This window comes from Zea mays, chromosome 4, assembly GCF_902167145.1.
Source record: "Zea mays cultivar B73 chromosome 4, Zm-B73-REFERENCE-NAM-5.0, whole genome shotgun sequence".
Taxonomy (NCBI): Eukaryota; Viridiplantae; Streptophyta; class Magnoliopsida; order Poales; family Poaceae; genus Zea; species Zea mays.
In genome coordinates, this window is record NC_050099.1 from 187,375,639 (window position 1) to 187,395,281 (window position 19,643).

At 46.5% G+C, this 19,643-nt stretch overlaps 1 protein-coding gene across 1 annotated transcript; it reads right to left on the reverse strand.

Annotated features, from left to right (window-relative positions):
- Nucleotides 1-14,629: 14,629 nt before the first annotated feature.
- On the reverse strand, nt 14,630-18,609 carry LOC100194017 (Defective in cullin neddylation protein). The gene is made up of 11 exons (NM_001359375.1): nt 18,487-18,609; nt 18,224-18,285; nt 17,555-17,688; nt 17,391-17,449; nt 16,185-16,208; nt 15,949-16,031; nt 15,782-15,846; nt 15,581-15,630; nt 15,394-15,495; nt 15,114-15,173; nt 14,630-14,891 (listed from the first exon to the last, which is right to left on the reverse strand). The coding sequence occupies exons 1-11, from the start codon at nt 18,487-18,489 to the stop codon at nt 14,793-14,795; spliced, it is 741 nt and encodes a 246-aa protein (NP_001346304.1). The 5' UTR covers nt 18,490-18,609; the 3' UTR covers nt 14,630-14,792.
- Between the last annotated feature and the right edge of the window lie 1,034 nt (nt 18,610-19,643).

Genomic DNA, 19,643 nt, shown 5'->3' on the forward strand with positions numbered 1-19,643 from the left:
CGTGTCACCGGAGCTGCACGGGCAAGGCGGGCGCGAGGCGGGCGCGCAGCGGGCGCGATGGGGCAGAGGCGGTGATCGCCGGTGGGCAGAGGCGGGCGCGCGGCGGGCGCGCGGCGGGCGCGCAGAGGCGGGCGCGCAGCGGCGGCTCGCAGCGGAGGGCGCGCAGCGGCGGCGCGGCAGGCGTGGGCGCGCGGCGCTGCAGCGGCGAGGGAGGACGGGCGGGCGGGCGGCGTTGCAGCGGCGAGGGAGGACCCGACGGCGACGAGGGAGGACGGGCGCGCGGCGCTGCAGCGGCGAGGGAGGACCCGACGGCGACGCGGAGACGGAGAGCGGGCGGGCGGCGGCGCAAAGAAGAAGTGCGAGACGAGCGAGAGAGAGAAAGTGGGCTGAGGCCGATTAACGGACCACTATTTTCGTCGGCCTCACTGAGGCCGACGAAAATAGTGGGCAGTTAATGCCTTATTTTCGTCGGCCGGGAGAAGGCCGACGAAAATAATTGACTTATTTTCGTCGGTCTGGCTATGACCGACGAAAATACAGCTTATTTTCGTCGGCCCCGGGGCCCACGAAAATATATTTCCTATTTTCGTGGGCCGGCCGACGAAAATATGTACTGGCCCACGAAAATAAGCCAAATTTTCGTGGGTCCCGAGGGCCGACGAAAATAACTATGTAATTTCGTGGGCCGACCGACGAAAATAGCTAGGCCCACGAAAATTTATGCGTTTCCTGTAGTGATTCCTCCGCGCGTTGGCTGGCAAGGCTTCCCTCCGCCCGCGCCAATTTGGCCGCCGCCTGCGCAGCCTGCGCCTCGGCAATAGCCTGGTTGACCTCCCTCCTTTCTTCCACCAGCTGGCGCCGGAGGTCCGTCCTCTCGGCCTCCAGGGCGGCCACCTTCTCCGCCAGCCTGCGGCTCTTGCTCTCCGCAGCCGACTTCTCCCGGACGGCGTCCGCGTGCTGCGCCCGAAGTCTCTCGACTTCGGCATACACATCTGCAGTGAGGGCACCCGACGCCACGCGGTCGACGAAGTCGGCCGCCTAACAGAAACACATGAGACCACAATCCCCATGAAAACGGCAAACATCGAAGTCCAGCTCAACTTACTTGACTTAGCTGCTGCGACAGCTGCTGCGACGCCTCCCTCAACCGGCGGGACATGGTGCCCGCCTCGCCCTTGACGGCAGCGGCCGACGAAATCTCGCCGCTTGCGCAGAAAGCGCCACCCTTCGCCCCGACCACCGCGGTTGACGTCGTGGTTGCCACCGCAGGCGGGACAACAACCATTTGACCCTCGCCTGACCCTGCAACGTACCACCGGTCCAAAAAAATACTTACCGACGAAATAGTCGTCCACGCTAATATTTGTGCCGAAGTCGGCAACGCGTTTCCCCGGCGAAGGCAGCTCCCGGACCTTCGCGGCCTCGCCCTGGGTCGACTTGGTTCCGCCGGCAGCAACGACCTTCGCACTCTCCGACACCATGCTGGAGCCGGGCGCGACCAGTTTCGCGGCCAGCGTCGGCTGGCTACTGCCAGCGGCGGCAGCCTTCGCGCTCCCCCGCGCTCTCTTCGCTTCACGCCTAGGATCGGGGAGCCTGACGACCGCCCGACGCTTCTGCGCAGCATCCTGGCGATCCTTGTTCATCACCGCCGACACAACAACAGCAATATTCTGTCCGTAAGGGAAAATCTTCAATCCACGAGCTATACGAGACGTAGACATGTCTTCGCGCTCCGCCCACGGGATCGGAAGATTCTTTGGCCACCGACCCCCGGTAACCTCCAGCATTCGCGCCGAAGACTCCCGGAGCTCGGGCGAAGACATCCTTCCCCCGGGGGGGGGGGCGCATGTCCCCATCAACTCCACAACAAAATTATCAGACACCCCATTTTCCCTCACTATAGTACCTAATTTTCTCTTCTTAGTGGCCGGGGCAGCCTCCTGCAATGGCCCTTCCTCGGTCCCGCCCATCGGTTTCTTCCCGCGGCGGTCGGCGGCGTCTTCCCCGGGATAACCACCGTTAGGCAAACGGTTCAACTCGAAGACCCGATTCAGTCTGTCATTGGTCCCACGGATATCCCAGCTCCGCAGACCCTCTGTCTTCGGCACGTAGCGCCCCACAATCCTCGCCGCACCGTCTTCCGCTTCACGCACGAATGCGGCGGGATCTCGGCCATGCAAATCCAGTGCGAAGGCAGGACTCCGCACCAGCATCCCGCAACGGGAGGGCATCTGGCGAGGGCATACTTCGCCCAGCGCCCAGCCATGCGCCAAGGGCCATACCCCATACCCGACAAACTCCTCAACAAGGTCGCGTCCGCTACTCATGCGGGCAGCGCACCGAAGGGCCCCTTCGTTTTCATCATCCTCCGCTACCTCAAACTGTGGGTACGCTGCGTAATAATGTGAGCACATGACGGCCACGGGGAGTCCTGAATGGTCTTCGACTGTGCCTTTGGAAACGTAGAACCAAAATTCCCACCAGTTGCCCCATTTATTGCGGGCGCAGGGAACCAACTCAACGACTTCCATCGAAGTCTTGCCAGTCTTCGGTGTAAATGTGCAAGATCCAAATTGTGCAATCTTATGTCCAATTTTCCTTTTCTGCCAATGCAGACAATAATGCTTCGCGAAGACTTCGACAGAGGGTTGTCCGCCGTACGAAGTCGTCGCCCAGACATACTTTGCCAGGGCCACCACGACATTCGGTGTCAGCTGGTGGAGCTAGACCTCGAATCTACTCAGGACCTCCGCCACAAATCGATGCGCAGGCAGACGAAGGCCAGCGGCGAAAAAAGCCTCGAAGACGACCAACTCGCCTTCTGGCTCTGGGACCTCCTCCGCCCCCGGGACACGTGCCACTCCGCCGCCAAAATATCCAAGCTGTTGCATGTCTTGCACGCGGACCGAGGACATCCGCGACGCGCCGAATTCCACTGTGTCGCCAGGACGCAACTCCTCCGCCGCCACATTGCTCAGCGTGTCCTCGGACGATGCGCCGGCCGGCGGTGTATCGGCAGCAGAAGAGGAAGAGGATGGCATGGCTACGTACCGTCGGCGGCGGGTGGTCTGCTTCACACGGGCCAGATCTCCGACGAGCAGGAGCAAGGAGGGCAGGCGAGCAAGCGAGCGGTTTGAAAAGGAAGTTAGGGTTTTTGCGGCGCGCGGAAAGATAAAGTTGAAAACGCGCCGCCCCCACCCCCTTTTATACACAGGGCGCGGCGCTTCGGGAAACCCGCAATCCAACAGTGCGGCGTCAATCAACGGTCATGTCAAAAACCCCCGTGGAACCACTTCGAGCGAGGGCAGCGTCTCCACCATCTAGCGACGCCTTCGGCACCAGATGACTTGGTCGAACTGGTCCCTCGGAGGGCAAATGTTGGGGCGAAGGCGAAGACGCCACCCTTCGCTCGATGCCTTCGCCAGTCTCGCTGCACCAACGGAGACGACGACTGGCAGACTCCACCCTTCGTCCGACACGCCGAAGGACGGCGTCGCCCAACACGAGGGCCCACGTGCAATTTGGCCCATCGTAACAGGCCCCGCGCGGTCGCTGCGCATTACGGGCCTAATTTGTAAAGGTTTTTCTGTTATTACAGTCTGTAACCCTGCTTTAATGGGAATATTCCGGGGAGGACCTAGGCGCCTGAGGGCACATGCGTCTTTAATCCTTGACGCTGGGCACTCAGACACCTATAAATACCCCCACACACCCTTGAGAGGCTAGATTAACAGAGCAATTGCCTTCCTGAGCTAAAACTTTGTCTGCATTGTTTTACTCCCCCGTTGGATCATCTTGCTCGGAAGAGCAAGTTCTAACAGCCGCCTACTCGCTCTTTTTCGCCCCCTCTCGTTCTCCCTCCGTCGCGACCATGCTAGTTTTAATCTATTCATTCACACTGAACTGGTTCGCTGTAAAATTTAAGCTAAAATTTCACGTTAAATCCACCTAAACATACATAAATTAAAATAATTATATAGACATTTAAATAAAGTTTAGTGAGAATTGTATGCCCTTACGACAACTCCGTTGAAGTGACATGGAGAGGGAGGGGTTGTTTGGGTCTCTAGGAGCTGGTTTGGTGACAAATTTTTTTTTTTGAGAAATCGATTCAGCGGCTGCGAACCAAATTGGCTTGCCATTGCCATGGAAGCAATGAACTGCATGGGCCATGGGTGACGACTGACGAGGCAGGCGAGAAAATAAACTTAACACACACTACTGAGTACTGACTACTATACTTATTTCAGTTTATTAGTACCATCTGCCATTGCATGCAATGAAACGTAAAAAAAAAGGGGTTCAAAGTTTTAAGGCAACGTGAAGTATGGATCTATATGATTCATGCACGGAGTCTTGTAACGGATGAATGGCTCGGTACCAACCTTGGTCGATGGGTCGTCCCAAAGGCCGAACGTATTGCATCGATCGGACGAACCTGTACAGCCAACAACAAGGACTATCCCAGTCCCATCCCATCCCAGCGTCGTCGGGTGCAACGTACTACATATACTCCAGCAAGTATGCAGCCAGCGAACGACAGTGAGCGACGTGATCGCGTATAGGGACGCGACTGTCTGCAGGGTCCGCGGGTCTGAGAGTCGGAGCCGGAGGGGATTCGAGCCGCTGCCAGAGGCTCATGAATCATGATGGTGTGCCTGCGACTGCGAGGAAGGGAGATGGGTAGCCATTAAAGCTTGTACACATTTGGTTAGTATTCCTGATCGGAATGGTTCCAAGCCACTGTTCCCTCGAAACCTAACGCAGTGAATTATGCAGGCTAGGAATGTCTTCGATTGTTGGCTGGGCACCAGGAATATTAGCACGTAACCTCATTTTTGGTCCATCGCCAGGGGCGAAGCCAGAAAATGGAACCATCAGGGTCGGCTCCATGAATTATTGAGGTCAAATACATTGATGAACAGTGTTAAACAGTATTTTATACTGGATTTGACAAATTTCATCGGGGTCCGCCGACCCCTGTGCCTTAAGGCAGTTTCGCCCCTAGCCATCGCAGGCTTGATCGTATCGTATCACACCTTGTACATTTGGTTTTAATCCATATCAATTTATATTGTTATTATAGTGTTTTTGTCTGTATAAATTATGATTGCAGTACGTGCTCATCTCCAAGCAAGGAGCTGTCCACGAGGAAGACCAGGAGCAAACTCCCGAGACTGCCATCGAAGATCTCCCTGTAGCCCCAGCTATTGAAGGCAAGCCCCAATTTTATGCATAACCGTTTATATATGCTACTTTACTACACTTAATGTTTGTAGGCTTGTAATGTGCACTTAAGTATAGGAGTTGCTTGAAACCTTTAGTTGCATGAACTCAGGATTCCTTTTTGAGATGGATACTAGTATGCTAGGTCGAGTAGCTGCTATGCTAATCAGGATCTTGGTAGAAGACGAGTGATTTTTCTAGCACTCGCGCGAGGTCAGGAATTGATTGTATTCATCTTGATAACGGGATCTATGATGGTCTATGGATTTGGATCCAGGGGGATGCCTTGTCCATGAGACGAGAAAAGGAATTAAGGATTAATGTGTGGATACCTGAGTCAAGTGTTTGAACGTACTAAACACATGTCGGGAAATATGGTAACCGGTAAACCTAGTACCTGAGTGAAGCCGAGCGCAGACTTTTCCCCTCACTTGTCCTGAGACTGGCCGGGTCTCCTATGCTAGCTATGATGGGTACAAGTGCGGTCACTGCACGACGGCAGCCGGGGTCAATGGAGCATTGTATGCCAAGGCGGTGAGCCCTGGCCGCGAATGGGGAATCGATGGGGACGATTGACGTGTGTGGGGACGGAGTGCCCTTACATGTCGTGTGTTTGCAAGGATAAAAACTCGATTCGAATCGTCTGCTTCTCGTAGCTAATGAGACTGCTTGACCCCTTGTACTACATTGAGTAAGAAGTGAAATGAGGTCACATGAGATAAATTGTTGATTGTGCTAAATGCTTGTTACCATGTATGCTTAGAAGGAGCAAACTTAGCTAAGATAATGATGCTAGAATTTGAAAAGCTAAAAATTGATTTTAGACTCAGCTAGTGCTTTTTGGCAAACCAACCCCTCAGACAAACAGTTGCATGGTCTAGAGGTAGAGGAGTAGTTTCCTCACACCGGGTAAGTCTAGCTGAGTATTAGTATACTCAGTCTTGCTTGTGACATAATTTTTGCAGGTACGCTTTAGGATATGGTTGATGGTGTGACTTGGCCTACCACCCTGCCACCGGGTTGGACGGACGAGTGGGATGCTGCTCCAGCAGGAGAGGAGGAGGAGGAGGAGGAGTGGGTTAGGCCTTGCCCATCTCCTCACTTTTGATGATATCGATTATCCGCTGCATTTTATTTTGTGAACTTTTACCAGCTACTTGGAAAACTCCGATTTATGTAATAATTCAGTACTTTAATTTGAGGTTTTCCTGTTTTATTGTATTTCTTCTGTGACTCGCTTTCGAGTGGGTCTGTAGTATTTGATCCTGGTTATTCCGATTTAAGTGTGTTGCTGCCCTGAAGTGCGACTTAGTCACTTAAGCTGGAATAATTCTGGCAGTTATGCCACACATTCGGTCGACTGGCCATGTCCATTTTACTTCGTGTTGTGTCGTGCTTTAGACTTCTATTATCGCCAAATAGCTCAGCCCAAACTTTTATGTCTACCCACGAGCACAGCCTGAGCCATACCCGTACGGCGAGGGTAATGGCTGGACTCTCGTATCAGTTTCACTTGTACCCTGTCGCTGATCAGGTGAACCACGACGGCCGCTACCGCAGTAATAACCAGTCAATCAATATTCGAAAAAACTAGGCAATCAATTCATGTGCTCTGTGTCCGCTGTGATGCTGCGTGCCCATGGGACATGATCGCAGAGAGGGACCATATCGTCTCTGCACACAATAGTAGTCGTGCTGGGGCGCCCAAAACATCTTCAAGGAAATACACCAGTTTCAGTGGCAGCACAGTGTTTAGCCTCTGCGCTTTGATCGAATAGATTTCGTTAGATTTATCAAGCAGGTCTTCAACAAATTACCCAGGGCGAGTTCAAGTTTTTTTAAAAAAGAAGAAGAAGAAGAAGATTGTTCTGGTTTGATGTTGTTTTCCTTGCGTTGATTGATATGTAAGGCTCGCGAAAGCACAAGTCAGACTGTCGGGGCATTCGACACTCGACAGCACCAGACTGCCCATGCAATTTGTAGAACGATTGTGGCGATGCAGCTGCTAGAAGACAAAGCAATACAACAGCAGCGGGACAGGATGCAGGCGTAGTGCTATGGTGGCTTTCGATGTTGGCCATCATGGAGGCACGCCCACGAATCCGTATTTTCTTATATGGCACTTGAATATGATGGATGGGTGTACACCGATGATAGTACGCCTGAATTTTCCGTGTTTTTGTTGTTTTTACCAAAATTCCACATTCACATATCTCGTGAAACTATTATTACTACGTTTGGATCCTTGATCAGCGTCGTGACCTATCTCGTCGAGTGTAAGAAATGTAATGACGAAAAGAAAGATAAATTAAGCAACTCAGTGTTCTATTTTTAACCATGAACTTTGATTGTTACCCGGTCGAATCCCATTTAATAGAAAAACTATCTACATATGTAACTACATGAAACAATTCACGAATTACATCGTACAAAACAGAGCGGAGTAATCATAAAACTAGATTTTGAGAAAGCATACGACAAAGTACGGTGGCCGTTCCTTTTACAAACACTCCGGATGAAAGGCTTCTCGTCCAAATGGATTTCTTGGATTGAGACTTTCATTTCGGGCGGCAGTGTAGCTGTAAATGTTAATGATGATATCGGACACTACTTTCAAACAAAAAAGGGACTCCGTCAAGGGGATCCTTTGTCCCCCTCCTATTTAATATTATGGTGGACATGCTGAAAGTTTTCATTAGTCGGGCAAAATTGGACGGGCAAGTTGTGGGAATCATCCCCCATCTAGTTGATGGTGGGCTTTCGATCCTCCAGTACGCAGATGACACTATACTCTTCATGGATCATGATCTGGACAAAGCTCGCAATTTGAAGCTTCTTCTATTTGCTTTTGAACTAGCTTCAGGTCTTAAGATTAATTTTCACAAGAGTGAGTTGTTCTGTTTTGGGATGCCCATGAGCAGGTAGAGTTGTACACGGAACTCTTCGGGTGCAAAGCCGGCAACTTTCCAATCAATTACCTTGGCATCCCAATTCACTTCAAAAAATTAAGAAATCGGGATTGGGCTAGAGTTGGAGAGCGCTTTGAGAAGAGACTTAGTAGCTGGAAAGGGAAACATCTCTCCATCGGAGGCCGTCTGACTTTGATTAATTCAGTTCTTAGTAGCCTTCCGATGTATATGATGTCTTTCTTCTCCATCCCCAAAGGAGTTATCAAGACATTAGATTATTTTCGTTCAAGATTCTTTTGGCAGGGGGATGAAAACAAAAAAAATAGGCTTGTTAAATGGTCTATTCTGTGCCAACCAAAAGACCAGGGAGGAATTGGAATCCTAGATTTGAACACTATGAATAGAGCCCTTCTTAGCAAATGGTTGTATAAATTGCTTACCTCTGATGGTATGTGGCAACAATTGCTCCGTAATAAATACATAGGTTCAAAATCACTGGCTCAAGTGGAATGGAAAATTGGTGACTCCCACTTTTGGTCTTGTCTAATGAAGGTAAAACCAGACTTTCTACGCTTCGGAACCTTTCTGGTCAATGACGGATCTCAAGTAAGGTTCTGGGAGGATAGCTGGCTGGACGGGTCCCCGCTGAAAGATCAATATCACTCCCTGTATAACATTACAAGACCCAAATCAATAACTATAGCGGAAGCTATGAGTTCCTTCCCTCCTAACTTTTCCTGGCGACGACAACTTTATGGATCCAACTTGGTGGATTGGATTTCCTTGTTGTCACGTATAGAGGGTTTGGAGTTGTCCCATGACCGTGATACATTTTATTGGAACCTTACCCCAAATGGGAAGTTCTCGGTAAAATCGTTTTACACAGCCTTAAAGTTTAGTACTACCCCTAATGTAAACAGAGACATGTGGAAGATGAAGGCCCCTTTGAAAATTAAACTTTTTTATGGTATTTACGAAAGGGAGTAATTCTCACAAAAGATAATCTGGCCAAACGAAACTGGCATGGAAGTTTAACTTGTGTTTTCTGCCATAAGGAAGAGACCATCAACCACCTTTTCTTTGAGTGCCGTTTAGCTCGGTCAGTTTGGAATATTGTACAAATGGCTACCGGCTTCAATCCACCGCATAATGTAGAACATATGTTTGGGGGATGGCTTCTGGGCCTGAATAAAATACTGAAATCTGTGTTTCTACTTGGAGCGGCGGTCTTGTGCTGGGCTCTTTGGACCGGTAGAAACGATTTAGTGTTTGAGAAAAAAATCTATTGCTCTCCTTTGCAGGTTATCTTGTCGGCGTCACATTGCCTTTCACGGTGGGCTATTCTACAGAGGAAGGAGGTTCGACCTATGGTTGTAACAGGATCACGAACCTTGGTGAGGGTGGCCATGGCGTTTTTCTCCCGGAGGCACGGGTGGCGATCTAGACTTCGGATCGGTTATCATTAGATCAATGTCTTTTTTGGTTTTTTTAGTTGGCTATGTGCATTAGGCAGATGCCGGAAGTTCTGTACCAAGGATTTGTATCCTCTTGATGTAATGACTTGGTATTTTCAATATAAGCTTCCTTTATCTAAAAAAACTATAGTTTGGACTAAAAGTGTTGCTACCTCTACCACAGAAAGCTACATAAACCAAGGTTACAAACTTCTCAACTAGCCTATCAATCTCTACTACTTATTAAGGCTGCAATAGTATTCGGTCATTCCGCGTTCTGCCCATTCCGTGTTCTGCCTTTCCGATTCCCTCCTCCCCGCACACAGTCCATTCCCATGTTCCCATTCTCATTCTACCGTACAGCCAACGCCTAGCTAAATTAAAGTTCTGCCTTTCCGATTCCCTCCTCCCCGCACACAGTCCATTCCCATGTTCCCATTCCCATTCCCCCGTACAGCCAACACCTAGCTAAATTAAAAAATAAACATGGCCCCAAAGGGATTTGAACCCACGACCTCTCAAGCAAATGCTACCGATAGCTACCACTACACCACATGTGTGTTTATGTCTACATCTATAACAGAAAATACATCTACTACATCTCTCTCCAAGCCCACCTGCTACCCTTGCACAATGCGTAGTAGTAGATAAGTATCACCGAGATTCTTAATTATATTTTTGGATGAAGGGAGTAGTATTTAAAGAAGAGCCTTGCATGCAATTTCTTTTGTTTGAATAATGTTTTCAACTTAAATTCTTTTTTTGCATGCGTGACATTTATTCTTCGTAATATTTTTTCCATGGATCTGACTAGTGAGTCATTTTTATAAACCAACGCCAAACATGAATTCATGTTTCTTACTTGAAAACCCCGAACAAACACCATTAGCAGGAGGCACTCGCGTTGGGGTCGCTCATCGACGACAAGAAGAAACTTGGCGACTACCAGTTCGACCTCTAGAAACAGTCCTACGTGGCCGCATGTGCCGCTATGTACGACAAGCTCCGGCGCAGCCGCCGCTTGGACGCGGTGCAGGGCGGCTGCTCCGCGTTGTCCATCGTCAAGCAGGGGGACCTCATGGTCGTCGCCAACGTCGGCGACTCTCGGGTTGTTCTAGGCACCGCATTCGACGACGACGCCATCACGTCGTCCAGCTCATCGTCCACCTAAAGCCCAACCTGCCACGCAAGTCGCTACTGACTGGCCATGAATTCTTGTGTGCTGAGACGATGGCCGTTGCTGACGTTGTATGAGTATCCTCGAACACGATGTATGTAGAGGAGTAGCGCATCCGGTGGTGCAACGGCCAGGGGTACTACCTTGCTGATGAGCCCGGGGTGCACTTTGTTTTACAGCCTAGCCAAGAGTCATCAGTACTCGGTATGTCGCGCACGTTCGACGACCACTATATCGAGGACTGTGGCGTCATCTTGGCGCCAGAGGTGACGCAGGGGAGGACCGACAACAATGACCAGTTCGTCATCCTCGCCACCGTTGAGGTAGCTTTTGTGCCGACTTGCCTTTAATTCTCTTCGCAAACACACACTTGCATTTTTGTTTAAGCAAAAGCGTATGGTGGTACGTGTCTGATGACTAACGATGTACGAGAAAATTTCTTCCGGTATGTGTGGAACGTGCTCTCCAATGATGAGACCATGCAAATCGTAACATATATCGAAGTTTGCATGATACTGATGGTTGCAATGTAGTGGTGAAACAGATAGATTATAAATAACAAAATTTATGTATGGCCAGAATTACAAATTGGTTATGAAACATTTTCTCATAACGATATAACACACATTTTGTATACAAGTTATCATAGTATACTGGTATTATATATTCCCGTTGCAACGCACGGGCATTCAGCTAGTTAAGCTAGAAAGGTAAAACACACTACCAAGATATACAATGTAAATACAAAAGCTAAAGAGCCATAGAGATACAAACACTAGAAAGGCAATAACACGATCCAATATGATGCACGCAATGATACGACCAACAGTGTGTGAGCGCGGCGTGTAGTGCGGGGTAGGGTATAGAGAGAGCATGCGCAACGAGAGAAAGAAGATACCATGACTATAGAAATAGAACCTCGATGCAAAGATATGTAATGCTGATCTCGGTGTCAGGAGCTACAACACTGATGAGGAATTGTATCATCATGACTACAATAACGTGATCCACATCATTTATAGCATAATATCATGGCGTTATAATATATAGTGTCGAACTGTGTAACTTTGGTGTACACCCCTATGATTAATTCACCGGAGCTTTTTACTTGATTTTTTTATATAAAAAAAGCCGGTAGCCTCGCACCGTCACACGTACATTACGCGAATCAAGCAACGGCATCGTGTCCATGCACTAAACGCGGCATATACACACATCGCAATAGCCAAAATGTAGATGCGAATGGACGTAAATCATGCGCCCTGTCTCTCACGGGTGGCAGACAGCAGGTGGACACCAACCTTGGCTGCCGCCACTTTGAGCTATCCTAAAATCCTAATCATAGTATACTAACGTTTCATCCGTGCAATCAGCACGTGTTCTGAGATTAGGAACGAGAACGACCTCGCGTGCAGGCATTTAAAAATGTCCCAATCAAATCAACGCACAAGTGCTCCGTTTGTCGGGGTGGTACTTTCTGGTGAAAGGCAACAAATCTGCTTACATGTAGTGCATTAACGAACTGCCATCAGGCATGAAAAGGCAAAGCGAAACCAAACTTGCCGCCGCCAGCAGGAGGATCCCTGATGCCAGTGGTGGATTTGATCTTTCTCATCAACCAGTAATCTACTCGAACTCGGTTAGTGGTAACTGCAATTCTCAGGAAGATTATTTGCTACAAGTGTGGAAGCGATCCAGAGGAAACAAACATTGGCGGGAACGGAATCAGTGGACCTTCCACTCGAGTCCCGGGCGCACGTTGAGCATGGTGTTGAGTGGTGTCTTTCAGTCTCGGCAGCATCAAACCTTAAGCAAGGTTCAGTAGTGCTCATGCAACTGCCATGCTTTCTGTTCCGATTCCGACAGAAATGGATCGGTCACCTTTCCTGACGTGTGTTAATTGCCGACAGACTGGTAACTACTACCGTGTTATCTTTCTTCTATTTTTTTTCCAGCATATGTGGAGGGGGCCAGTGCTCCGAATGCTCAGTTCCGTGGTGTGGTAGATTCCAGCTTCTGCTGACCGGCTTCAATGGATCGTCAACCTGTGAACAGAGAGCGCCGTAACTGTCAGCTCATTGAAACAGTGTCGCGAGGATGACACTGTGCCCCGTACAGTGTCCGGAGCCGTATCGTGCAATTAGCTTGGTACTGCAATGCAAGCAAAGCAATAGATTACTCACAAATCATTTGTCCACTGTTTGCTGAATGATTAACGGCATGATGATACATGGTGGCCTAGTTCAATGGATTCTTATCCCCATATGTGGGGCGGACTGAATTTTTCTTCTGTTCAAAGAATGGCTCAGAGTTGCAACTTACAGCTACCCTCTTGCACTGTGCTTTTTTGTGTCTCTAGCTCACGCTTTAGAGCATAAATTTTATATTATACTATTTTTATTATCTATAAAATTAATTTAGGTCTGTTGCAGAACAGCTGCAACTCCAATTGTAACTTCTCTGGTGAAACAACTCTTTGTGTCTTTAACTTCACTAGTTAAAAAAACATTTAATGAAATAACTTCTCCTAGCTATTAACCAAGTATGGAAATTTCATAATGCATTATTTTTTCCTCTTTCTCTTCTATCTCCACCTTATCTGCTCTCCCACGCTTCTTCTACCATACCACACGCATCCACTTCTCCGATCAGCGCTAGTTTGGAACATAGATCTCATTCGATTATTTCTACTTGGACCCTCTTCAATTTTGAAGAGAATTTGGCTTTTCTAAACTAGAAACTCAGTGTGTTGCTTCCCCTCCCCGGCCAGAATCTTATCTTCTAGGCCGTGGCGAGTGCAGACGTTGCACAAGGGAGCACGGCCCATGATGTGGTCTACACTACAGTGAACACGCAGCCCACAGGAAGTACAGCCGCGCATAAGCGATTTTTCATTTTATTTTCTTGATTCATTTTCTTTTCTTGTTTTATGTGGTCTTTTGTTTTCCTCTTCATTTTTATATTTTTATATTTCATCTACTCACTCTGTATTAATTTATAATTTGTTTGACTTTTAAAATCTTAACTTTGGTCACTCACCTTATTCAAACATTTTTGGAAAAAAAAAACTCATTGTGGTTTTTATTTATTATCAAATATATTTTACACATGCATTAGAATTTTTTATTTCTATTTTGAAACGGAAGGAATATTCCTTATACATTGGTCTAATTATTTCTATTTATTTTTTATTTTTCCCTTGATTATGTTTTTTCATTAATTTACTATATGTCATTTTTTTTATTTTCCATGTTTTCTTTTTTGTTTCATAACTGTTCGGTAGTATATGTGCATTTTTCTTCCTCATTTAATTTTTCCTTTGTATTTGTTATTCAAGTTTTATATGTTTTAATATTTTTTTAATAATTCTGTGCGGTGCAGGTTGTGGATGCAAGGATTCCAAATGTTCTAACAGGGATTCTTCTACTAAAGAAAAGGCCAATCAGGGAGCCATGCTTCTTCAGAACGCGTTTTATGTGATTTCACCAATGTTCTAACTTTTTATTCCCTTTTGCTCCCAAACATACCCTAAAGGCGTCATTAGCGCACCCATATGTGATTTCACCGATGCAAAGGCTGTCAGAAGGCATATTTTGTTATCATATATATAGTCAAGAATTGAAAGGCGTCATCAGTGCACCCTCCGATTTTTTATTTTTTTTTGATTTTGACGCTGCTTAGTTCAAACAGCGATAAATATAAGCGAACGGGGGCAGTAATACTCAAGATCATTCAAGCAACGAGCTCAGGATGGCAAAGTCACAATGACGTAGGCGAGGCACGTGATGAGGAATTCAAAATGGCGATAACCAGGGCTTGACTTCCATTCTAGCCTTCGTTTTACACCCACATCATTCAACAAGTTTTGTCTATATAGAGGATAAACTCCATCCCCAGACGCACGAGCCGCATTAGCTATTGGTAGTGCAATGAATACAAGCATCCGACCATTAAGTTATACAATGATGGTGGCCTTGTGGGTGACAAATTCTCCCCCCTACAGCCCAATTCCGTACACCTTCTATGCTAGGCAAGACCGTTCTCTTTCAAGTAGTCCACAAATTCATCGATTAGGTAGGGCCAAGCACCTTCTTCGTCATAGTTGGTTAGCTGAGGATCAATTGTCTGAAGCAACAACATAAGAGTAGAAATGCATTACGCGACAAGCAGGCTCGACTAGCAGCGAAGAACATGCTCTGACACTACCCAACAGCATCAACAAATGAAAAGCAGGTGAAGGGTTACAGATAAGCTAAGCAAAGCTACAGTATGGCATGGTCTCCAAATATGATGGGTATGCATTTCGCTCGTGATTGTATTCCAGGGAAAAAGTCAGGGTGAGGTTACCTTAACAAACTCCAATAACTGTGCCCATGTATCCCTGGAGATTGCTTTATTATGCCTTACCTGAAACCAAGAAGTTCGAACAAGAGAAATTCAATAAATGTACCACAGCAGGGAAAAAAAACCCTTTGCGAATAGCGACTAAGGGCTAGTTTGGGAACTCTAATTTCCCAAATGATTTATATTTTCCTAAGGGAAAATTAACTAATTTCCCTTGGAAAAATGAAAATCTCTTGGGAAAATGAGGTTCCCAAACTAGTCCTAAAAAAAAGCTGGCGTGCACCTGTAGAAATTGGCACCAGTAGTCAATGAGAGGCCAGCTCCTTTCAGCAAATAGCAACTGCCACATGCCAATAGCAGTCTCCAATGCGAGAGATTTCTGGCCCTATAAAATCAAGCACAATGCTTCGTCACTACAGTTAAAAATTCTGATACGGTTTCACAAATAATGTGCAAGCAAAATGCCGTACCTTCTCCCTTGCCCAGGCAAATGCAAAGTTGTATATTTCATGGAACTTCTCTGCATGAAGTGAACATGTATGTGACAGGCAGATGAAACCATCCATTACTGGTACATCCCTTAGCTGAACAAGCTGCTTATGCAACCATTTGTATTCAAATGACACGTGTGCTACGCTAGCAGCAGTTCGAACTGAAAAAAGAGAACTTACGATCATCTTTAAGCTCAGCTCGCAATGAAGGTAACTTCGCCTGAAGCTTCTCTATTGAATCCACTCTGAAAATGAGTCGGATCTTTTCAAACTACTCAATCTATTTACACTTCAGAATCTCGAGTTGTAGCACAAGTGATTATAAAAATCGCATAGATCAGTCTCACCCTATTGACTGCAGTCCACCAATGAACTCCTGGCGAGTGAATTCACACATAGTGGAAGCTTTCATATGCCACGATATGACAAGCTGTTAACAGGGACGAGGTAATCAAAAAGCATGTATGAACAAAATAACACAAATAGCTATATCCCAGTGTCAACTTTCATATTTGAACTTTGCAAATGCATTTAGTTAGTGTTCATATAGAGAAAGAAGATACAAGATAAAATCTGAACGTACCATAACAATATCCTGAGGATCCACCTGACAAAGGGAAACACACATGATTTGCGTATCAGAATCTTATATCAGGACACATAGATGAAGACAAGATAGCCAACCAAAATAAATGATGTGCGGGCCTGATCATGGGAAAGAAAATTCATGCAGCATCTGTAGTATCTATTGTGGGGCCAAAAATAATAAGAAGCAATAAATGCTGAAATTAGCATTAGCAATCATTAAAAAAAACTTGACCTACAGGGGTTAAGACAGCCCCCGAGTATTGTATTAAGAATAAGACCTTCTCACACAGGTCGAGAAAACCCTCGAACCCCTGCCCTACCCATACACAGCAGCATCGAAGCCCATGTGAGAACGACCGCGACCGGGGCTAAGCCTTCTGTGCTTTGGCGTGAGACAGACGAGGAGATTTTTTTAACCACAACCTAAAATTCTCTCCCACGGGAAGTCGAACCCAGGACCTGAGGAGTGCTACTCAAACCACCTAACCAACTCGGCTAGAGGCCCTTTCGCTAGCATTAGCAATCATGCCAGTCTACATAGTAAGTACAGCCATACTTAACCCCCAAAGCCATGGTGGTAGACAAAAAAACTCGTCCGGTAGGGGAAAGACCGCCCCCAAGGTTTTATATTAAGAAGAAGCTCAATCGGAGCCCCGACTAAGAAAGGTCACGAAAAGCAAGTCCCCCGTGCAACAAGAGGATCCACCCCCTATACGCCAGATCTTTACTCGTACTTTGAGCCCTCCTAGCCCCTACACGAGGATCCACCCCCATAGGTCGATACATCTCGTGTGCACACAACCAGGGGAACCAGCGAGCGACCTTTTTTAACCTTAGTCTGAAATTCGCTCCCACTTAGATTCAAACTCAGGATCTAAGAAGTGCTACTCAGAACACACCTAACCAACTCGGCTAGAGGCCCTTTCGCGCCATGGTGGTAGACAGGTTGTCTGTTGCTGGTATTCTAAATCTATAATTTACTACACTTCACAGACTAAGAGCAAATGTAGATAGGAAAAAATTGAATAGTTCCACGAATTCCATTGAAGAATACTATGAAGAAAACACAAAACAAAGGAAACAATCACAGTTCACAAATTTCGAGCCTGATGCCTGATATACCTATCCATTACAAGTGACTGCAGGCTGATACTTTAGTGTAACAACATACATTCAAAGAAAAAAAATCCCAAAAAATGACCTGTAAATCATTGCAGATCTGTGATATGCCTTCCACCATTATCATATCAGCATCTGGTTCTGAGCAATCAAGACACAACATGATGGCGCAGGTAAAATTGGAAAAAAAAATCAGAGACAAGGCATAAAAAGATGATTGGCGCAACAGAGAGTAAAATATTCCACCTTTATATCTGTTGTAGAGCTCTTCCAGATGTCGAGTATTAGCAACAGCAATTTGTGGCTGGCTGTAGAAAACATCAAAAGCTCCTTCCAAGTGCCAATCACTAGCTTTAAGAGCCTGAAGGGCAGCTTTCTCACTGTGTGAAATATGCAATGCTTGACAAAATTAACAGAAATAAAATTGGGATAGCAGTGTCTAAAGTGTACAGTAGTCCTCGGAGGTTCAGTTGGTCCGATGACTGACTGTAATGTACAACCCTAGTGATTTTTCAGGACAATGACAATGGATCACTCTTGCAGCACCAAAAAAAAAAGTTAACTTTTGGTAAAAGATGAAAAAGTGGTCCATCCCAAACAAAGGGGGAGTATAATGCTACCAGTGTGTTGGAGAATTCCATTACAAAATTACAAATCAAGATTAGGCAGTAACACATGTTTCCACATAAAAGACAGTACAAAATTCCATGTTCCTGCAACCAAAAGAACTTCTTACTTTCTAGCATGATATTATTGCCAAATTGCAGAACACGAATGCTGTTGCTGCACTACAAACAAGTTCTCCCAACAGCTCGCAAAATTGACATACTACGGCCACTAACCAACCAAACCACAATTTAGCACTGAACACCGGTCTCTCCGAACAAATCGAAAAGTTTAAAAAAATATATGTACCTTGCGCCGGTAATTGCCATGAACTGTTGCACCTTGTCCCGGCTTCCTCTGCCTAGCTTATGCTGCAAGCACAACGAACACGCATCCGTTAAAAGTCACGCGCGCGCAGCGTAAGTACACAGTGGTATGAATCAAAGGAGAAACCCACAGAAATTGTGCCATATCAAAACCAGAAAAATTTAGGCAGCACAAAAATAAGAAAAATAACCCCCGAAAATCTGTGGCAAATCGGAGGCTTGCTAAGAGATGGGAGAGGGACGGACCATTTTGGATCGGATCGGACGTGGAAGGCCGGAGGGCGAGGGGGCGCGCGGTCTAGGGTTTCGATTTTCGAGAAGGCTGGAAGGCGAGGATGTCCAGCACTACAGTTCCACACGACCGCACGCAGATGGCGTACTACTGCAATGACCGAAATGCCACCCGGACGGCCGGATCCGGTTATGACGTTTTCCGGAACGACCCTTCAAAGTTGGTAATCTCTACTTCTCTGATGTTCACCATTCTTTTAACCTTCATCAAATTGATGTGAAGAGTATTTTTCTCAAAAGGCCAATCAATTAAAAGATATACGTAGATTAACCCCTGACTTCGAGGATGATAGGTATCCTGATCATCTATATAAGCTCTTTAAAGCGCTCTATAAACTTAAGTAACCCCTGAGAGTATGATATGAACGCCTTAGAGATCTCTTTTTTAATACTTTGAGAATAACAAAATCTCTAAGATATTCATACTATGCTCTTGGGGTTACTTAAGTCCATATAGCCCTTATAGAGCTTATATAAATGGTCGGGGTACCTAGCATTCTTGAAGCCAGTGGGTTGCTCCATATACACCTCCTACTTGACTGGTCTGTTGAGGATGGGGCTCTTCACGTCTATTTGATACAACTTAAAGTAATGGTGAGCAGCACAGGCTAATAAAAATCGAATAGACTCTAGCCTAAGCCTAGCTACAAGAGCAAATGTCTCCTTAAAATCTAAACCTGCAGCTTGGCATAACATTTTGCCATAAGTCTGGACTTGTTTCTTGTCACCACCCCGTACTCATCTTGCTTCTTGTGGAACATCCACTTGATTCCCACAATGTTTTTGCTTTGGATGTGGCACCACGCTCTAAACTTCATTTATTTTGAAGTTGTTGAGTTCTTCTTGTATGTCCATTGAAAGGGAAATAGGGTTTAACCTTTTCCCATAAATATTTTTGGTGGTTGAATGCCCAACACAAATAATTAGGCTAACTAGTTTGCTCTAGATTAAATATTCTACAGGTGCTAAAGGTTCAACACAAACCAATAAAAGATCAAGTTAGGGTTCAAAAGAAAGGAGCAAGATAAACCAAAGAGAACCCTGGTCTGGCGCACCGGACTGTCCGGTGCACCATCGGACAGTGTCCGGTGCACCAGGGGCCGTACAGTCTG

Coding starts and splice junctions, on each gene's coding strand:
- LOC100194017 (NM_001359375.1), bottom strand. Junction 15,174..15,393: donor ACTGGTGCCAATTTCTACAG/GTGCACGCCAGC, acceptor TCTTGGTTTCAG/GTAAGGCATAATAAAGCAAT. Junction 14,892..15,113: donor AGTTATTGGAGTTTGTTAAG/GTAACCTCACCC, acceptor TTGTTGCTTCAG/ACAATTGATCCTCAGCTAAC.